General features: G+C 44.0%; 1 protein-coding gene across 4 annotated transcripts in view; it reads left to right on the forward strand.

Annotated features, from left to right (window-relative positions):
- The window catches only part of col14a1a (collagen, type XIV, alpha 1a), a 220,185-nt gene that overhangs the window by 89,235 nt on the left and 108,877 nt on the right, over nucleotides 1-22,073 (forward strand). For all 4 annotated transcript variants that reach the window (XM_071395784.1, XM_071395782.1, XM_071395781.1 and 1 more), the window contains 5 exons: nucleotides 490-632; nucleotides 6,546-6,678; nucleotides 10,036-10,158; nucleotides 11,900-12,049; nucleotides 19,185-19,301. In XM_071395784.1, coding sequence (XP_071251885.1) covers nucleotides 490-632; nucleotides 6,546-6,678; nucleotides 10,036-10,158; nucleotides 11,900-12,049; nucleotides 19,185-19,301 — 666 coding nt within the window. The remainder of the gene's footprint in view (nucleotides 1-489; nucleotides 633-6,545; nucleotides 6,679-10,035; nucleotides 10,159-11,899; nucleotides 12,050-19,184; nucleotides 19,302-22,073) is intronic.

Here is a 22,073-nt window from a genome sequence, read left to right on the forward strand (position 1 = left end):
TACCTAGGGCTCAGAGTTATTCCTGCTGGACATTTAGTCTCTTCTACCTGGGTTATATCTTATATCTAGGGCTCAGAGTTATTCCTGCTGGACATTTAGTCTCTTCTACCTGGGTTATATCTCATATCTAGGACTCAGAGTTATTCCTGGTCAGGTAATGTGGTCAGGAAAACATCCATCCCTAAGAGTGTTATCTCTTCGGCAGGGGTTGCTTTGCTTTGGTTTTAGAAGGACTTGTTACTAGATCACGCTGGTGTAAAATGACAGACTAATCCTGGTTTACAAAGATGTGATTATTGACTGCATTGTGTTGTTAAAGTACATGGTGCTGAATATCATGATTGTGATTGCATATGTTGATGATGAGTCATTTCATGTTGTGTGAACTCAATCAGGTCTGTTGTCCAAGCTGTTATCGGCTAACTGGCCTGGTCTAAGGGATTCAATAAGTCAATACATTAATATCTCTGTGTTATCTGTCCCCTCCAGTGGTGCGTCAGGCGGTGAGAGGCCTGCAGGTCCAGGAGGAGACCACCTACAGCCTGGAGGTGTCATGGCAGCTGGAGGATCCTAAGGTGGACCAGTACAGAGTCACCTACGTCAGCCTCACAGGAGAACGCAACGAGGAGTCAGTGAGTTTGGAGCTGGTTTAGAGGCAGAGACCGGCTATTTCTGAACAAGAGTTTACTTGCAGTGATCATGATATGTGGCGTACTGATTGTAAGTCACTCCTTATTCTCACTGGTCACACCGTCCTGCACCTTAGCAGCCGTGTCGTTGGTTGTACGCTAGGCTGTCAGTGAGTATAGAGAGAACTCACAGAGTTACCAGGCGTCTTAATGTCCGGATGGTTTCACATCCCTTTGGGAATATGGCCAAAGATGGGCAGACATAGACTGTACATGGAGTGTATCACAGAGGGGAAGTTCAGAGGTCCTTTTCCTATGCGTGTGTTGTAGGTAGATCACTCTCAGCTCTGATCAGAAACCAAGCATCTTACTTTGATGGTTTGGCACCACACAGTGAAAATCATCTCAGGGAGGTTTCATCCTGATGACAGGACACGTTCTGTAGCTGTACCCATCCAGGGGTTAAATCCTGATGACAGGACAAGTTCTGTAGCTGTACCCATCCAGGGTTAAATCCTGATGACAGGACAAGTTCTGTAGCTGTACCCATCCAGGGGTTAAATCCTGATGACAGGACAAGTTCTGTAGCTGTACCCATCCAGGGGTTAAATCTTGATGACAGGACAAGTTCTGTAGCTGTACCCATCCAGGGGTTAAATCCTGATGACAGAACAAGTTCTGTAGCTGTACCCATCCAGGGGTTAAATCCTGATGACAGGACAAGTTCTGTAGCTGGACCCATCCAGGGGTTAAATCCTGATGACAGGACAAGTTCTGTAGCTGCACCCATCCAGGGGTTAAATCCTGATGACAGGACAAGTTCTGTAGCTGTACCCATCCAGGGGTTAAATCCTGATGACAGGACAAGTTCTGTAGCTGTACCCATCCAGGGGTTAAATCCTGATGACAGAACAAGTTCTGTAGCTGTACCCATCCAGGGGTTAAATCCTGATGACAGGACAAGTTCTGTAGCTGTACCCATCCAGGGGTTAAATCCTGATGACAGGACAAGTTCTGTAGCTGGACCCATCCAGGGGTTAAATCTTGATGACAGGACAAGTTCTGTAGCTGTACCCATCCAGGGGTTAAATCCTGATGACAGAACAAGTTCTGTAGCTGTACCCATCCAGGGGTTAAATCCTGATGACAGGACAAGTTCTGTAGCTGGACCCATCCAGGGGTTAAATCCTGATGACAGGACAAGTTCTGTAGCTGCACCCATCCAGGGGTTAAATCCTGATGACAGGACAAGTTCTGTAGCTGTACCCATCCAGGGGTTAAATCCTGATGACAGGACAAGTTCTGTAGCTGTACCCATCCAGGGGTTAAATCCTGATGACAGAACAAGTTCTGTAGCTGTACCCATCCAGGGGTTAAATCCTGATGACAGGACAAGTTCTGTAGCTGTACCCATCCAGGGGTTAAATCCTGATGACAGGACAAGTTCTGTAGCTGGACCCATCCAGGGGTTAAATCCTGATGACAGGACAAGTTCTGTAGCTGCACCCATCCAGGGGTTAAATCCTGATGACAGGACAAGTTCTGTAGCTGGACCCATCCAGGGTTAAATCCTGATGACAGGACAAGTTCTGTAGCTGTACCCATCCAGGGGTTAAATCCTGATGACAGGACAAGTTCTGTAGCTGTACCCATCCAGGGGTTAAATCCTGATGACAGGACAAGTTCTGTAGCTGTACCCATCCAGGGGTTAAATCCTGATGACAGGACAAGTTCTGTAGCTGTACCCATCCAGGGGTTAAATCCTGATGACAGGACAAGTTCTGTAGCTGTACCCATCCAGGGGTTAAATCCTGATGACAGGACAAGTTCTGTAGCTGGACCCATCCAGGGGTTAAATCCTGATGACAGGACAAGTTCTGTAGCTGCACCCATCCAGGGGTTAAATCCTGATGACAGGACAAGTTCTGTAGCTGTACCCATCCAGGAGTTAAATCCTGATGACAGGACAAGTTCTGTAGCTGGACCCATCCAGGAGTTAAATCCTGATGACAGGACAAGTTCTGTAGCTGGACCCATCCAGGGGTTAAATCCTGATGACAGGACAAGTTCTGTAGCTGTACCCATCCAGGGGTTAAATCCTGATGACAGGACAAGTTCTGTAGCTGGACCCATCCAGGGGTTAAATCCTGATGACAGGACACGTTCTGTAGCTGGACCCATCCAGGGGTTAAATCCTGATGTAAATGTGTAATTACTGTTGAGCATGTCTAATTTGTGTATCAGTGGAATTAACTGGCTGACACAGTCACAATGCTGTTTGAAAGGAACCAGATAAATTATTACCCATGCTCCTTTGGGCTCTCTGGAACCTAATGAAAGTCTTTGATTATTTGATCATGGTGGCTTAGTCACTTAACTAATTCCTGTAAGGAAGAAAAATTGAGACAGATGTCGATCCACTGATTTAGTTTGACATACTGCATGGATGCATACTATCTATCTACACTCTTAGAAAAAAGGGTACTTCTGCTGTCCCCATAGGAGAACCCTTTTTAAGGTTCTCGATAACATATTTTTCTCTAAGAGTGTACTGTCATACTTGCTGAAAAGACACCTCCAATCTGAAATCTGGTTGACAAACTTGTGGAACTCATTGTTGTCCTTTCAGTTGTCCTGTTTTATTGATCATAAGGGTTGCCGATTAACAACAGATACGTTTGGAATGTAAATCCTGGGTTTGAACTGGTCTTCAGACAAAGCATTGACAACTTAACCCTTCTCTGTTATGTATATGCCCTTCACAAAAAAAAGGTTATTTGTAGACAATAGATAGAATGGATAGATAATGAGTGGGTGGTAGACTGATACAAACAATAGACCGGTACATAGGGAAGCATATGTGTGGAGACAACGAAGAACGGGATGGCAGATAGCCTAGCGGTTGAGAGCATGGGCCAGTAACCGAAAGGTCACTGGTTCAAATCCCGGAGCCATCTAGGTGAAAAATGTGTCGATGTGCCCTTGAGCAAGGCACTTCTACACCTGCATTGCTTGCTGTTTGGGGTTTTAGGCTGGGTTTCTGTACAGCACTTTGAGATATCAGCTGATGTACGAAGGGCTATATAAATACATTTGATTTGACTTGACTTAACCCACATTGCTCCTGTAAGTCGCTCTGGATAAGAACGTCTGATAGATGAGTAAAATGTAAGTAGCTTGGCCAAAGTATTCTTCTCCTAGTATGTAAGATAGTCTTCATCTGACTGGAGGTGTATATCTCCCAGCTCAAATTCAATAGAATCACACAATTTTTTTATCCAGTGAGTTCACACCATTTTAGAATCACACCATTTTATTATCCAGCGTGTTCAATAGAATCACACCATTTTATTATCCAGTGTGTTCAATAGAATCACACCATTTTATTATCCAGTGTGTTCAATAGAATCACACCATTTTATTATCCAGTGAGTTCAATAGAATCACACAATTTTATTATCCAGTGAGTTCACACCATTTTAGAATCACACCATTTTATTATCCAGTGAGTTCACACCATTTTATTATCCAGTGAATTCACACCATTTTAGAATCACACCATTTTATTATCCAGTGTGTTCAATAGAATCACATAATTTTATTATCCAGTGTGTTCAATAGAATCACACCATTGTATTATCCAGTGTGTTCAATAGAATCACATAATTTTATTATCCAGTGTGTTCAATAGAATCACACCATTGTATTATCCAGTGTGTTCAATAGAATGACATTTTATTATCCAGTGTGTTCAATAAAATCACACCATTTTATTATCCAGTGTGTTCAATAGAATCACACCATTTTATTATCCAGTGTGTTCAATAGAATCACAGCATTTTATTATCCAGTGTGTTCAATAGAATCACACCATTTTATTATCCAGTGTGTTCAATAGCATCACACCATTTTATTATCCAGTGTGTTCAATAGAATCACACCATTTTATTATCCAGTGTGTTCAATAGCATCACACCATTTTATTATCCAGTGTGTTCAATAGCATCACACCATTTTATTATCCAGTGAGTTCAATAGAATCACACCATTTTATTATCCAGTGTGTTCAATAGAATCACATCATTTTATTCTCCAGTGTGTTCAATAGAATCACATCATTTTATTCTCCAGTGTGTTCAATAGAATCACACCATGTTATTCTCCAGTGTGTTCAATAGAATCACAGTGTGTTGACTCATTTGTACGATGAGAAAAAGTATTAGTTTGGAGCCTCTTCCCACCTCTCTGCCACAACCTCCACAGAGCCCTTGGGGCCAAGGGACTCTACAGTGATGCAGCGCTTAAACCCTCTATCTATTCTTTCTCCTTCACTCGTATTTTAATTTCCACCTGGGACCTTGGCGTCTCCCTGGCTCCTGCTGTGTTGGAGAAGATAGAGGGGACGGAGCAACGTGGAAGAACTTCCATTATCTTTTCAACAAGCATTTGGGTCACTGAGGAACGAATGGAACACACTGTCTGCACCCCATACGGCACCCTATTCCCTATATAGGGCCCTAGGGCTCTGGCCTAAAGTAGTGCACTATATAGGGAATAGGGTGTCATTTGGGACACACATAGAGAGATTTTTTTTTTCTTTTTCTGAAGAATCCCAATTACCCCACAGACTGAAGTAGAGACCTGTGAGGACATGCTCCTTAGAGAGAATGGTTGGGACTTTCAGATCGTTTAGTTTTGGGCTGAGTCAAGCTAACTCCCCCTGGCAAGTCTGTTTCAGCCCCACGTGTCTATTGGACAGCTCCGCTAATCAGAGTTGTTGTGCAGGAGTCAGGACAGTCCAGCTCTGGTGTGGGGTCTGACAGGGCAGGAGATGGGATGGAGGATAGGGATGGGGGTTGGGTTTAGCCTCTCACTCCTCTGCATGTGAGGATATGGCTTCTTAGAGAGGACATTTAGGAACGTTCACTTTGGGCTCGACCAACTACTTGGCAGTTCCCATTTAAACACCACATGCCTGGTGGACAGTCCATTTCCAGGGTATGGGGCTTGACACTTCACAAGATGGGATAACAAAGGAAAGGCCCAGAATGACCAGGCAAGATGGATCACAGAGGACTTGTACATAGTTTATACGGTGAGGCTGTCATACAAGATCTAATTCCAAGTAATGATACTAAAATGTTATTCATTTTACATAGTTGTACTTTCTCAGGGAACGTTTTACCATTTCAAACTTTTTTTTTTGGTAACATCCTTTGGGAACTTATTTTTATATCATATTTTTAACTGTGGTCTAAGAGTCTAATGAGCGACCAGAACAGCGTGATACAACTAATCTGCTCATGATTATGCAGAGAGGTAATATCAGGCAAACTTTGTTTATGTCCCAAATGAAACCCTATTCCCTATATAGTGCACTATTTTAGGAACAGGAACCCTATGGGTCCTGGTCAAAAGTAGTGCACTAAATAGGGAATAGGGTGCGATTTGGGATTTACATTAGATGTTAATCCTTCTTGTCATTACCAACATATCAGGTTTAACTGTGTTGTCATTGAGGCCAATTTTGTTAATGAGAAAAAAATGGAAGAATAGAGTAGTGAAAATGTTTGGAAAGAACTTCAAACCACGTATCAGCCTCATACCCAAAGCCAAGTGTCAGTTCAGCCACTGGCCACTGTGGGAACTGGCCAATCAACAGGCTTGATGAGACGTTACGATATGTTTGATTAATGACGTGTCGGTAGCAGTGAAATATGACACACTTGGAGGTCAGATATATTTCTGAGGAGAAACCCTCAGGCTTATGCTCTCGCACACACTTGTGCGCACGCACACACGCACGCACAAACACACACACACACACACACACACACACACACACACACACACACACACACACACACACACACACACACACTCTGTGTAACACTATGTATAATCTCTACCCGCCAGGTCCTGGTGCCTGGGCAGCAGACCACAGTCCTTCTCCAGCCTCTGCTGTCTGACACAGAGCACAAGGTGACGGTCACCCCAGTCTACACAGATGGACAGGACGGCATCAGTGTGTCTTCTGTGGGCAGAACATGTGAGTACAGCCTTTATGTTGTGGATGGTTCTATGAAGCTGGTCTTGTAGCTAGTGTGATGACTGGGGGTTTAGACCTGGCTCTATTGTGTGGGGTGTATGGTAAATGTTACGATGCAATTAAAGCTCTATATTGAGCACTAGTCACCTAGTTCTATATAGACATCAAAACTATGAAATATCACATATGGAATCATGTAGTAACCAAAAAAGTGTTAAACAAATCAAAATATATTTTTGTATTTGAGATTCTTCAAAGTGGCCACCCTTTGCCTTGATGACAGCTTTGCACACTCTTGGCATTCTCTTAACCAGCTTCATGAGGTAGTCACCTGGAATGCATTTCAATTAACAGGAGTGCCTTGTTAAAAGTGAATTTGTGGAATTTGTTTCCTTCTTGATGCATTTGAGCCAATCATTTGTGTTGTGACAAGGTAGGGGGCTATACAGAAGATAGCCCTATTTGGTAAAAGACCAAGTCCACACTATGGCAAGAACTACTCAAATAAGCAAAGAGAAACGACAGTCCATCATTACTTTAAGACTTGAGGGTCAGTCAATCCGACAAATGTCAAGGAAGGACAAGGAAGACCCAGAGTTACCTCTGCTTCAGAGGAAAAGTTCATTGGAGTTACCAGCCTCAAAGTTTAAGTAACAGACACATCTGTGGCGGTCCTCATGAGAGCCAGTTTCATCATAGCGCTTGATGGGTTTTGATATTTTGTTAGTTTTGTTCAGTGTTCATTCTTATTAATAAATAAGAATGTACGCATGCCACGCTGCGCCTTGGTCTCCTCCTTACAACGGCCGTGACACTGGTTGAGAGAATGCCAAGAGTGTGCAAAGCTGTCATCAAGGCAAAGGGTGGCCACTTGGAAGAAAGTCAAATGTTTGGGTTACTACATGAATCCATACGTGTTATTTCATAGTTGTGATGTCTTTACTATTATTCTACAATGTAGAAAATAGTAAAACCAATGAAAACCCTTGGATGAGTAGATGTGTTCAAACTTTTGATTGGTACTTTGACTGGTACTGTGTGTGTGTGTGTGTGTGTGTGTGTGCATGTATATACATGATTATTTTATTTTACTACAGCAAATACAGTGTCTTATAAGCCCATGTGGGCGAGGCATCCTGATGATGCATGACTCCATGTGGGCGGGGCATCCTGATGATGCATGACTCCATGTGGGTGGGGCATCCTGATGCTGCATGACTCCATGTGGGTGGGGCATCCTGATGCTGCATGACTCCGTGGGCGGGGCATCCTGATGATGCATGACTCCATGTGGGTGGGGCATCCTGATGCTGCATGACTCCATGTGGGCGGGGCATCCTGAAGATGCATGACTCCATGTGGGCGGGACATCCTGATGATGCAGGGTTTTCCATCTAGATACCAATCACACTAAGTTCACCGAGCCACCTCTCATTAGGTTGAGGAGGGTTATCCATCTAGATACCAATCACACTAAGTTCACTGAACCACCTCTCATTAGGTTGAGGAGGGTTATCCATCTAGATACCAATCACACTAAGTTCACTGAACCACCTCTCATTAGGTTGAGGAGGGTTTTCCATCTAGATACCAATCACACTAAGTTCACTGAACCACCTCTCATTAGGTTGAGGAGGGTTATCCATCTAGATACCAATCACACTAAGTTCACTGAGCCACCTCTCATTAGGTTGAGGAGGGTTATCCATCTAGGTACCAATCACACTAAGTTCACTGAGCCACCTCTCATTAGGTTGAGGAGGGTTATCCATCTAGATACCAATCACACTAAGTTCACTGAGCCACCTCTCATTAGGTTGAGGAGGGTTATCCATCTAGATACCAATCACACTAAGTTCACTGAGCCACCTCTCATTAGGTTGAGGAGGGTTATCCATCTAGATACCAATCACACTAAGTTCACTGAACCACCTCTCATTAGGTTGAGGAGGGTTCTCCATCTAGATACCAATCACACTAAGTTCACTGAGCCACCTCTCATTGGGTTGAGGAGGGTTATCCATCTAGATACCAATCACACTAAGTTCACTGAATCACCTCTCATTAGGTTGAGGAGGGTTATCCATCTAGGTACCAATCACACTAAGTTCACTGAATCACCTCTCATTAGGTTGAGGAGGGTTATCCATCTAGATACCAATCACACTAAGTTCACTGAATCACCTCTGTTAGACTAGTTACAGCAGGTGGTAAATGTTCCCAGTGTGTCGGTTCCCTGTCGTCACCCTCTGAGCACGGTGTAAACGGACAGCCAGCAATTATTGATCATGTCCATTAATAAGCCTAAGGAAAGCCATTCATAGTCACACAGTCATTCTGTTCTCAGTCACGAGCCACTAAAACACTTCCTCATGCTGTAATTGATTATATACACTCAGCTCAACATCATTGTCTGAATGATTAAACACTCTACCAATAGCAAGCTGGTGATGCGTCCAAAATGGTATCCTATTCACTACATCAGTCATACTCAACAGGTGGACCGCGGGCCGGATCCGGATACAGAACGGGGTCAATACTGACCGCGGCCCCCGACTAAAAATAAATAAATAAAACTGTTGGTTGGGGTTCGACTCCTGGTATCATTATGAACACACATAAGACATGGAAAATGTGTAGAAATGCAGGAAATTAGTTTTAAAACGGCTACATTTTCCCTTCGCTCCGTGGCATAATGTGTAGAAATGCAGGAAATTAGCTTAAAAACGGCAATGTTTTCTCTCTGCCAACAAGAAGGGTGTGAACAGAGTGAACTGTTTAGGGTTGCATGGGTTGCGAGGTGGGGGGTTTGTTACTAAATAAATGACAATATCCATCCGGATCAACGTCACCTAAGAAATCTGTGTGACTGGACCGTCTCAAGTTGTAGTTGTGTACCGCTGCACGGCCCATAAGGCTCAGACCAAAAGTAGTGCAGTCTACAGGGATAGGGGTGCTTTTCCAGACTAGGATTGTCTCCTCTTTAACATTTAAATGAAAATGCCACAGTAACTATAAGTCAAATATGTTTTTAAAGTAGAGAGCAGAGAGAGTACAGTCCCTTTGGCTTTGGCGAGCTTGTATTCCAAATGAAACACCAAACCTTGTAAAAACCCAATCGTTCATAAATCACACATACATATGACTTTAATAACTCTCAATGTTTTGGATGGATGGAATCTGTGGTTTGCATATTGGTGCAATACCATAACAATTGACTGCAGCCTAACAGTGTACCGTAAACCACAGTGTATAAGTGACAGTTTCTCTACCATTCTTTTTGAACCGCATATTCGCCATTTTACCGTAAACCACAGTGTATAAGTGACAGTTTCTCTACTACTCTTGTTTTGTCAGTGCCCCTCTCGGCGCCTAGCAACCTGAGGGTGTCTGAGGAGTGGTTCAGCCGCTTCCGCATCACCTGGGACACGCCTCCTTCTCCCACCTTGGGCTTCAGGGTAGTCTACCAACCCACCTCTGGTACGTACACACCTGTTACAATACACACCTGTTACAATACTCACCTGTTACAATACTCACCTGTTACAATACAGACCTGTTACAATACACACATGTTACAATACACACCTGTTACAATACTCACCTGTTACAATACAGACCTGTTACAATACAGACCTGTTACAATACACACATGTTACAATACACACCTGTTACAATACAGACCTGTTACAATACAGACCTGTTACAATACACACCTGTTACAATACACACCTGTTACAATACAGACCTGTTACAATACTCACCTGTTACAATACACACCTGTTACAATACACACCTGTTACAATACACACCTGTTACAATACACACCTGCTACAATACACACCTGTTACAATACACACCTATCTCTAACGTCTCATTATTCAGTCTGCCGTCTCAAACAGTCTTTTAAACACCATTATTCTGTCTACCGTCTCAGACAGTCTTTTAAACACCATTATTCAGTCTGCCGTCCCAGTCTTTTCCGTTGTAAACAGAAGGCCTGATGTGGGTGTAACACAGCATGTGGGGAAATATCCCTCAGCTTTGTTTCCTACATGGAGAAACTACATGAGAACAGAAAGAAGAAAGTGGTTGTCTTCCAAATGGAAACCTGGTCCCTATATAGTGCACTACTTTTGACCAGAGCCCTATGGGGACCCTATTCCCTATATAGTGCACTACTTTTGACCAGAGCCCTATGGGGACCCTATTCCCTATATAGTGCACTACTTTTGACCAGAGCCCTATGGGGACCCTATTCCCTATGTAGTGCACTACTTTTGACTAGAGCCCTATGGGGACCCTATTCCCTATATAGTGCACTACTTTTGACAAGGACCCAAAGGGCTCCGGTTAAAAGTAGTGCACTACATAGGGGATTGGTTGCCATTTGGGTTGCATCCTGTGACTGTGTGAGCCTCTGTTTTCTATTAGAAACTCTTTAAACTGCCCTGTGGTCCAGAGAAATGGGTCCTCCACCTAGATTTAATACCCTGCCCTGTGGTCCAGAGAAATGGGTCCTCCACCTAGATTTAATGCCCTGCCCTGTGGTCCAGAGAAATGGGTCCTCCACCTAGATTTAATACCCTGCCCTGTGGTCCAGAGAAATGGGTCCTCCACCTAGATTTAATGCCCTGCCCTGTGGTCCAGAGAAATGCGTCCTCCACCTAGATTTAATACCCTGCCCTGTGGTCCAGAGAAATGGGTCCTTCACCTAGATTTAATGCCCTGCCCTGTGGTCCAGAGAAATGGGTCCTCCACCTAGATTTAATACCCTGCCCTGTGGTCCAGAGAAATGGGTCCTCCACCTAGATTTAATACCCTGCCCTGTGGTCCAGAGAAATGGGTCCTCCACCAAGATTGAATGCCTTCTACAACAAGAGGAACAGGGGGCTCTGCCTCAGTCTGTTAGTGGAGAGGTGCTTACCCTCACTACAATACATGTTCTCTGCCCTTCTTCCCTTCCCTCTGCCAGCGCCTCATTGTCCGGAGATGCCCTCAAATACATTTGGTTGGAACTTTAGGTGCAACATGATACGTGCGCGTGCGTGTGTGTGTGTGTGTGTGTGTGTGTGTGTGTGTGTGTGTGTGTGTGTGTGTGTGTGTGTGTGTGTGTGTGTGTGTGTGTGTGTGTGTGTGTGTGTGTGTGTGTGTGTGTGTGTCTATGTGTGTCTATGTGTGTCTATGTGTGTTGCTGAGCCAGTCTCTGTGTTTCCTACAGTGCCGGGGTCAGCTCTGGAGACCTTTGTGGGAGACGACGTCAACACCATGCTGATCCTGAACCTGCAGAGTGACACTGAGTACACTGTGAAGGTCATCTCTTCCTACACCACGGGATCCAGCCAACCACTCCAGGGCACCGCCAAGACATGTAATATATTGGCTCTATTGGTCAGGATGTGTGTGTGTGTGTGTGTGTGTGTGTGTGTTGCTGACCCTGTATGTGTGTTGCTGACCCTGTATGTGTGTGTATGTCATCACCTCCTACACCACAGGATCCAGCGAACCCCCCACACCACCGATACATGTTAGGGCTGGTGAATGGTGTTCGTTAGGGCTGGTGAATGGTGTTCAGGTAGTTTAGGTAGACTCCTGTTGCAGTTCCAGTTCCAGACCACAACAAAGGGGACCTCAGGGTTCGGGGTCCATTTTGAATTGACTCTTTCAACTGCTAATACCAAGCAGCCACTTTGGAGGACGTGTTAAATGTTTGTTCTCAAAGTGAAGTACACTACATGACTAAAAGTATGTGGACACCTGCTTGTCGAACATCTCATTCCAAAATCGTGGACATTAATATGGAGTTGCCCCCCCTTTGCTGCTATAACAGCCTCCACTCTTCTGGGAAGGCTTTCCACTAGATGTCGGAACATTGCTGCGGGGACTTGCTTCCATTCAGCCACAAGAGCATTAGTGAGGTCGGGCACTGATGTTGGGCGATTAGGCTTGGCTCTCAGTCGGCCTAATTAATCCAAAAGGTGTTCGATGGGGTTAAGGTCAGGGCTCTGTGCAGGCCAGTCAAGTTCTTCCACACAGACCTCGACAAACCTCGCTTTGTGCATGGGGGCATTGTCATGCTGAAACAGGAAAGGGCCTTCCCCAAACTGTTGCCACAAAGTTGGAAGCACAGAATCATCTAGAATGTAATGTATGCTGTAGCGTTAATATTTCCCTTCACTGGAACTAAGGAGTCCAAACCATGAAAAACAGACCCAGACTATTATTCCTCCTCCACCAAACTTTACAGTTGGCACTATGCATTGGGGCAGGTTCACATACTTGTGTGTATATATGGCGGTGAGCTTTACACCACTCCAGCCGACACTTGGCATTGCTCATGGGGATCTTAGGCTTGTGTGCGGCTGCTCGGCAATGGATACCCATTTCATGAAGCTCCCGATGAACAGTTCTTGTGCTGACATTGCTTCCAGAGGCAGTTTGGAACTCGGTAGTGAGAGTTGCAACCGAGGACAGATCATTTTAATGCCCTACACGCTTCAGCAGTCGGCGGTCCCGTTCTGTGAGCTTGTGTGGCCTACCACTTTGTGGCTGAGTCATTGTTGCACCTAGACGTTTCCACTTCACAATAACAGCACTTACAGGTGACCGGGAAGATCTACCAGGGTAGAAATTTGACGAACTGACTTGTTGGAAAGGTGGCATCCTTTGACGGTGCTACTTTGAAAGTCACTGAGCTCATCAGTAAAGCCATTATACTGCCAATGTTTGTCTATGGAGATTGCATGGCCGTGTGCTGAATGTTATACACCTGTCAGCAACGGGTGTGGCTAAAATAGCCAAATCCACTAATTTGAAGGGGTGTCCGTCTGCTCCTCTGAACCAGTTTGTAAAGATACATGCTATTCATCCCCATAATGCAAAGCCCATGGAGACTAAGCTTTTAGGAAGCGTAATACATAGCTTTGTATTCTGTTTGCATTACATTATGCTGATAACATCAGATTCCCTTTGTTTGATGAAGAGGATTTCACCACCCTGACGGACAGCTGAGAATATCAATATTCAGACAGACAGTCGGGGAGATTTACCCCCGTTTGCATATAAATGTGATATCAGCAGGTGCATCGTAAAGTAATACATGCTTTTTGGAGCTTTTCTCATCAAAAGTAAATAGATTGTCTTTTTCATAAAGTCCTTCTGGCTGTCGGCAGAGCGTCACATCAGCGTCCTGCCGTGTGACTACCTGAGAAGAGCTGCGTTCTCATCAGCGTCTTGCTGTGTGACTACCTGAGAAGAGCTGTGTTCTCATCAGCGTCTTGCTGTGTGACTACCTGAGAAGAGCTGTGTTCTCATCAGCGTCCTGCTGTGTGACTACCTGAGAAGAGCTGTGTTCTCATCAGCGTCCTGCTGTGTGACTACATGAGAAGAGCTGTGTTCTCATCAGCGTCTTGCTGTGTGACTACCTGAGAAGAGCTGCGTTCTCATCAGCGTCCTGCTGTGTGACTACCTGAGAAGACCTGTGTTCTCATCAGCGTCCTGCTGTGTGACTACCTGAGAAGAGCTGTGTTCTCATCAGCGTCCTGCCGTGTGACTACCTGAGAAGAGCTGCGTACTCATCAGCGTCCTGCTGTGTGACTACCTGAGAAGAGCTGTGTTCTCATCAGCGTCCTGCTGTGTGACTACCTGAGAAGAGCTGCGTTCTCATCAGCGTCCTGCTGTGTGACTACCTGAGAAGAGCTGTGTTCTCATCAGAGTACTGCTGTGTGACTACCTGAGAAGAGCTGCGTTCTCATCAGCGTCCTGCTGTGTGACTACCTGAGAAGAGCTGTGTTCTCATCAGCGTCTTGCTGTGTGACTACCTGAGAAGAGCTGCGTACTCATCAGCGTCCTGCTGTGTGACTACCTGAGAAGAGCTGCGTTCTCATCAGCGTCCTGCTGTGTGACTACCTGAGAAGAGCTGTGTTCTCATCAGCGTCTTGCTGTGTGACTACCTGAGAAGAGCTGCGTTCTCATCGGATCTCAGTCAGATGAGATGTTCCACAGACAGGAGACACACTGTGATATAATATCTCTTCTCAACTGGCAGAACCAGGACATACTGCCAATCCACTAGCGCCTTCAGAATGGGAAGCTGGACCCAGAGCAATATACACTGCTCAAAAAAATTAAGGGAACACCTAAACAACACAATGTAACTCCAAGTCAATCACACTTCTGTGAAATCAAACTGTCCACTTAGGAAGCAACACTGATTGACAATAAATTTCACATGCTGTTGTGCAAATGGAATAGACAAAAGGTGGAAATTATAGGCAATTAGCAAGACACCCCCAAAAAAGGAGTGATTCTGCAGGTGGTGACCACAGACAACTTCTCAGTTCCTATGCTTCCTGGCTGATGTTTTGGTCACTTTTGAATGCTGGCGGTGCTCTCACTCTAGTGGTAGCATGAGACGGAGTCTACAACCCACACAAGTGGCTCAGGTAGTGCAGTTCATCCAGGATGGCACATCAATGCGAGCTGTGGCAAAAAGGTTTGCTGTGTCTGTCAGCGTAGTGTCCAGAGCATGGAGGCGCTACCAGGAGACAGGCCAGTACATCAGGAGACGTGGAGGAGGCCGTAGGAGGGCAACAACCCAGCAGCAAGACCGCTACCTCCGCCTTTGTGCAAGGAGGTGCACTGCCAGAGCCCTGCAAAATGACCTCCAGCAGGCCACAAATGTGCATGTGTCTGCTCAAATGGTCAGAAACAGACTCCATGAGGGTGGTATGAGGGCCCGACGTCCACAGGTGGGGGTTGTGCTTACAGCCCAACACCGTGCAGGACATTTGGCATTTGCCAGAGAACACCAAGATTGGCAAATTCGCCACTGGCGCCCTGTGCTCTTCACAGATGAAAGCAGGTTCACACTGAGCATATGAGCACATGTGACAGACGTGACAGAGTCTGGAGACGCCGTGGAGAACGTTCTGCTGCCTGCAACATCCTTCAGCATGACCGGTTTGGCGGTGGGTCAGTCATGGTGTGGGGTGGCATTTCTTTGTGGGGCCGCACAGCCCTCCATGTGCTCGCCAGAGGTAGCCTGACTGCCATTAGGTACCGAGATGAGATCCTCAGACCCCTTGTGAGACCATATGCTGACATATGCACATTTGTGGCCTGCTGGAGGTCATTTGGCAGGGCTCTGGCAGTGCACCTCCTTGCACAAAGGCGGAGGTAGCGGTCCTGCTGCTGGGTTGTTGCCCTCCTACGGCCTCCTCCACGTCTCCTGATGTACTGGCCTGTCTCCTGGTAGCGCCTCCATGCTCTGGACACTACGCTGACAGACACAGCAAACCTTTTTGCCACAGCTCGCATTGATGTGCCATCCTGGATGAACTGCACTACCTGAGCCACTTGTGTGGGTTGTAGACTCCGTCTCATGCTACCACTAGAGTGAGAGCACCGCCAGCATTCAAAAGTGACCAAAACATCAGCCAGGAAGCATAGGAACTGAGAAGTGGTCTGTGGTCACCACCTGCAGAATCACTCCTTTTTTGGGGGTGTCTTGCTAATTGCCTATAATTTCCACCTTTTGTCTATTCCATTTGCACAACAGCATGTGAAATTTATTGTCAATCAGTGTTGCTTCCTAAGTGGACAGTTTGATTTCATAGAAGTGTGATTGACTTGGAGTTACATTGTGTTGTTTAAGTGTTCCCTTTATTTTTTTGAGCAGTGTATATATATATATTATATATATATGTATGTATTTTCTTTATTTAACCTTTATTTAACTTAGCAAGTCAGTTAAAATAAGAACAAATTCTTATTTACAATGACGGCCTAGGCCGGCCAATCCTGGACTAAGCTGGGCCAATTGTGAGCCACCCTATGGGACTCCCAATCATGGCCGGATGTGATACAGCCTGGATTCGAACCAGGGACTGTAGATGCAGTGCCTTAGAGCGCTGCGCCACTCGGGAGCCCCATATGTCTACAGCTGGATACATATTATACATGTACAATGAATGACTGAATGGCTGACTGAATTAATGAGTGGATGGATGAATGAATAAATGAATAATGCATGAATTGATATATACTGAGCATTAAATGTATGCAGCACATTTCTATGTGGATATAAGTGGACCCCGCCCCCCCCACCACACCGCTGTACACGGCAGCTATTCCATTATAGAGAGAGGACTTTAAGTCGTGACACAAATGACTTATGATGCGTTGCAGTCTCTCTTTCACCCCAAACACACTGTACAGTAGTTCATCTCCTCACGCTGGCGGTATAATTATATCTGCATATGCACCACCAAGATTCCTATCAATATTTCATGCATTGTCAGTTTGACCTTTAAATAATTAAATGCACAAATAGCTCAATTTTACCTGGTTTTGACTCTTGTCTTCCATAGGTTTGTGCCTCTAGTGCGGCAGAGTGGCTGTCTGTCCATGCATACATACAGCTCATTAATAAGGGTCGTATAAGGAAGTTAAAGACTGCGTCACATACTTCAACCTATTCCCTATATAGTGCTCCCATAGGACTCTGGTCTCAAACGGTTCCCTATTCCCTATATAGTGCTCCCATAGGACTCTGGTCTCAAACGGTTCCCTATTCCATATATAGTGCTCCCATAGGACTCTGGTCTCAAACGGTTCCCTATTCCCTATATAGTGCTCCCATAGGACTCTGGTCTCAAACGGTTCCCTATTCCATATATAGTGTTCCCATAGGACTCTGGTCAAAAGTAGTGCACTCTATAGGCAATAGGATGCTATTTAGGACAAATCCAAAGGCTGTCACGTACATTATTCACAAGGAGGAAAGATAATCCACCTGCCATGTATTTTCATGACTTTCCCTTTCGGGAAGACGGGTAACAAACTGTATAGATATAGTAGTTGTAGAATGTGAATACGATGTGTACGGGTAACAAACTGTATAGATATAGTAGTTGTAGAATGTGAATACGATGTGCACGGGTAACAAACTGTATAGATATAGTAGTTGTAGAATGTGAATATGATGTGCACGGGTAACAAACTGTATAGATATAGTAGTTGTAGAATGTGAATACGATGTGTACGGGTAACAAACTGTATAGATATAGTAGTTGTAGAATGTGAATACGATGTGTACGGGTAACAAACTGTATAGATATAGTAGTTGTAGAATGTGAATACGATGTGTACGGGTAACAAACTGTATAGATATAGTAGTTGTAGAATGTGAATATAATGTGTACGGGTAACAAACTGTATAGATATAGTAGTTGTAGAATGTGAATACGATGTGTACGGGATGTGTCTTAATCGGACAGCTGTGTCATAGCTCTTTGATTTTATGGGTGTTACATGTTGTCGTTCTGTTCTAGAAATTCATATGTTACTGTGTCAGATCGTTTAGCTGTGTGATTCATTGACATTTGGTTGAAAACTGTATCGTATTTATCAGATGGAAACAACTTCTGCTCCTCTAAAATGAAACATTGAATAATAATTTTAAAAAGATGAGTCTGTTGTTGCAGCTTTTGTTTTTCAAAAACATGTTTGTTGTTGTACGGAATAGAGAAGTTGCTCGAGACTGTTTACACTCTTTAAACTGTTTTACGGTTCCTAATAGCTTTCATAAAGATTGGGGAATAGATTTTAACTTATTGCTCTCTATCAAAACGTCATATACCATTTAATCACTAAGATGAATAGCCTTTCTTTTCTTTGATAACAAACGGGAGTTGGATCGGACTCAGGAGTTGGACGTTAGTTCATATGGATTCTTCCCATAAATCAGAATATGTTTATTTGAGTGATGAAATGAATTCCGTAAAGACACACACGCCAACACAGCTGGGTCGATTGTGTTTCATTATGACACGTTATCAATACCATCAGCTTCCTGGTCTTTATCTGTCAATATCATCAGCTAGGTTGACAGATTGCAATTCTCCATCAGCTGTTGGCTTCAGTTCCTTCGTGATGTTACTGTAGATAGTGATGTGGTGGGGTCATGACTGTGATCGTGATAGTGATTTGATCTGATAGTTATTTGATTTGATTGTGATTTGATGTGATAGTGATTTGATGTGATTGTGATTTGATGTGATTGTGATTTGACGTGATAGTTATTTGATGTGATTGTGATTTGATGTGATTTGATGTGATAGTTATTTGATGTGATAGTGATTTGATGTGATTGTGATTTGATAGTGATTTGATGTGATAGTGATTTGATGTGATTGTGATTTGATAGTGATTTGATGTGATAGTTATTTGATGTGATTTGATTTGATAGTGATTTGATGTGATAGTGATTTGAAGTCATAGTTATTTGATGTGATTGTGATTGTGATGTGATAGTCATTTGATTGTGATTGTGATCGTGTTATGGTAATGGTGATAGTGATGTGATGGTGATGTTCTTCTGTCATCGTGATTGTGTTTATAAAATCTCTCTCTCTCTCTCTCTCTCTCTCTCTCTCTCTCTCTCTCTCTCTCTCTCTCTCTCTCTCTCTCTCTCTCTCTCTCTCTCTCTCTCTCTCTCTCCTCAGTGTACCTGGGCGTGACCAACCTGAACACCTACCAGGTAATGATGTCCAGTATGTGTGTCCAGTGGCAGCCCCATCGTCAGGCTGACCTCTACAGGGTGGTCATCGAGTCTCTGCTCAGTGAGTAACACTTCTCTTTTACCAACTCCATGTGTTGTTGACTAGGCCTTCTCCTTCATGTTATAGCTGAATGTCCATGTGTTTTGACTAGGCATTGTCCTTCATGTTATAGCTGAATGTCCATGTGTTTTGACTAGGCCTTCTCCTTCATGTTATAGCTGAATGTCCATGTGTTGTTGACTAGGCCTTCTCCTTCATGTTATAGCTGAATGTCCATGTGTTTTGACTAGGCCTTCTCTGACATGTTATAGCTGAATGTCCATGTGTTGTTGACTAGGCCTTGTCCTTCATGTTATAGCTGAATGTCCATGTGTTTTGACTAGGCCTTGTCCTTCATGTTATAGCTGAATGTCCATGTGTTTTTGACTAGGCCTTGTCCTTCATGTTATAGCTGAATGTCCATGTGTTTTGACTAGGCCTTCTCCTTCATGTTATAGCTGAATGTCCATGTGTTTTGACTAGGCCTTCTCCTTCATGTTATAGCTGAATGTCCATGTGTTGTTGACTAGGCCTTCTCCTTCATGTTATAGCTGAATGTCCATGTGTTGTTGACTAGGCCTTCTCCTTCATGTTATAGCTGAATGTCCATGTGTTTTGACTAGGCCTTCTCCTTCATGTTATAGCTGAATGTCCATGTGTTGTTGACTAGGCCTTGTCCTTCATGTTATAGCTGAATGTCCATGTGTTTTGACTAGGCCTTCTCCTTCATGTTATAGCTGAATGTCCATGTGTTGTTGACTAGGCCTTCTCCTTCATGTTATAGCTGAATGTCCATGTGTTTTGACTAGGCCTTCGCCTTCATGTTATAGCTGAATGTCCATGTGTTTTGACTAGGCCTTCTCCTTCATGTTATAGCTGAATGTCCATGTGTTGTTGACTAGGCCTTCTCCTTCATGTTATAGCTGAATGTCCATGTGTTTTGACTAGGCCTTCTCCTTCATGTTATAGCTGAATGTCCATGTGTTTTGACTAGGCCTTCTCCTTCATGTTATAGCTGAATGTCCATGTGTTTTGACTAGGCCTTGTCCTTCATGTTATAGCTGAATGTCCATGTGTTTTGACTAGGCCTTCTCCTTCATGTTATAGCTGAATGTCCATGTGTTGTTGACTAGGCCTTCTCCTTCATGTTATAGCTGAATGTCCATGTGTTGTTGACTAGGCCTTCTCCTTCATGTTATAGCTGAATGTCCATGTGTTTTGACTAGGCCTTCTCCTTCATGTTATAGCTGAATGTCCATGTGTTGTTGACTAGGCCTTCTCCTTCATGTTATAGCTGAATGTCCATGTGTTTTGACTAGGCCTTCGCCTTCATGTTATAGCTGAATGTCCATGTGTTTTGACTAGGCCTTCTCCTTCATGTTATAGCTGAATGTCCATGTGTTGTTGACTAGGCCTTCTCCTTCATGTTATAGCTGAATGTCCATGTGTTTTGACTAGGCCTTCTCCTTCATGTTATAGCTGAATGTCCATGTGTTTTGACTAGGCCTTCTCCTTCATGTTATAGCTGAATGTCCATGTGTTTTGACTAGGCCTTGTCCTTCATGTTATAGCTGAATGTCCATGTGTTGTTGACTAGGCCTTGTCCTTCATGTTATAGCTGAATGTCCATGTGTTTTGACTAGGCCTTCTCCTTCATGTTATAGCTGAATGTCCATGTGTTGTTGATTAGGCCTTGTCCTTCATGTTATAGCTGAATGTCCATGTGTTTTGACTAGGCCTTGTCCTTCATGTTATAGCTGAATGTCCATGTGTTTTTGACTAGGCCTTGTCCTTCATGTTATAGCTGAATGTCCATGTGTTTTTGACTAGGCCTTCTCTGACATGTTATAGCTGAATGTCCATGTGTTTTGACTAGGCCTTCTCCTTCATGTTATAGCTGAATGTCCATGTGTTTTGACTAGGCCTTCTCCTTCATGTTATAGCTGAATGTCCATGTGTTTTGACTAGGCCTTCTCTGACATGTTATAGCTGAATGTCCATGTGTTTTGACTAGGCCTTGTCCTTCATGTTATAGCTGAATGTCCATGTGTTTTGACTAGGCCTTCTCCTTCATGTTATAGCTGAATGTCCATGTGTTTTGACTAGGCCTTGTCCTTCATGTTATAGCTGAATGTCCATGTGTTTTGACTAGGCCTTGTCCTTCATGTTATAGCTGAATGTCCATGTGTTTTTGACTAGGCCTTGTCCTTCATGTTATAGATGAATGTCCATGTGTTTTTGACTAGGCCTTCTCTGACATGTTATAGCTGAATGTCCATGTGTTTTGACTAGGCCTTCTCCTTCATGTTATAGCTGAATGTCCATGTGTTGTTGACTAGGCCTTCTCCTTCATGTTATAGCTGAATGTCCATGTGTTGTTGACTAGGCCTTCTCCTTCATGTTATAGCTGAATGTCCATGTGTTTTGACTAGGCCTTCTCCTTCATGTTATAGCTGAATGTCCATGTGTTGTTGACTAGGCCTTGTCCTTCATGTTATAGCTGAATGTCCATGTGTTTTGACTAGGCCTTCTCCTTCATGTTATAGCTGAATGTCCATGTGTTGTTGACTAGGCCTTCTCCTTCATGTTATAGCTGAATGTCCATGTGTTTTGACTAGGCCTTCGCCTTCATGTTATAGCTGAATGTCCATGTGTTTTGACTAGGCCTTCTCCTTCATGTTATAGCTGAATGTCCATGTGTTGTTGACTAGGCCTTCTCCTTCATGTTATAGCTGAATGTCCATGTGTTTTGACTAGGCCTTCTCCTTCATGTTATAGCTGAATGTCCATGTG

Source organism: Salvelinus alpinus, chromosome 4 (genome assembly GCF_045679555.1).
Source record: "Salvelinus alpinus chromosome 4, SLU_Salpinus.1, whole genome shotgun sequence".
In the NCBI taxonomy this organism is placed as follows: Eukaryota; Metazoa; Chordata; class Actinopteri; order Salmoniformes; family Salmonidae; genus Salvelinus; species Salvelinus alpinus.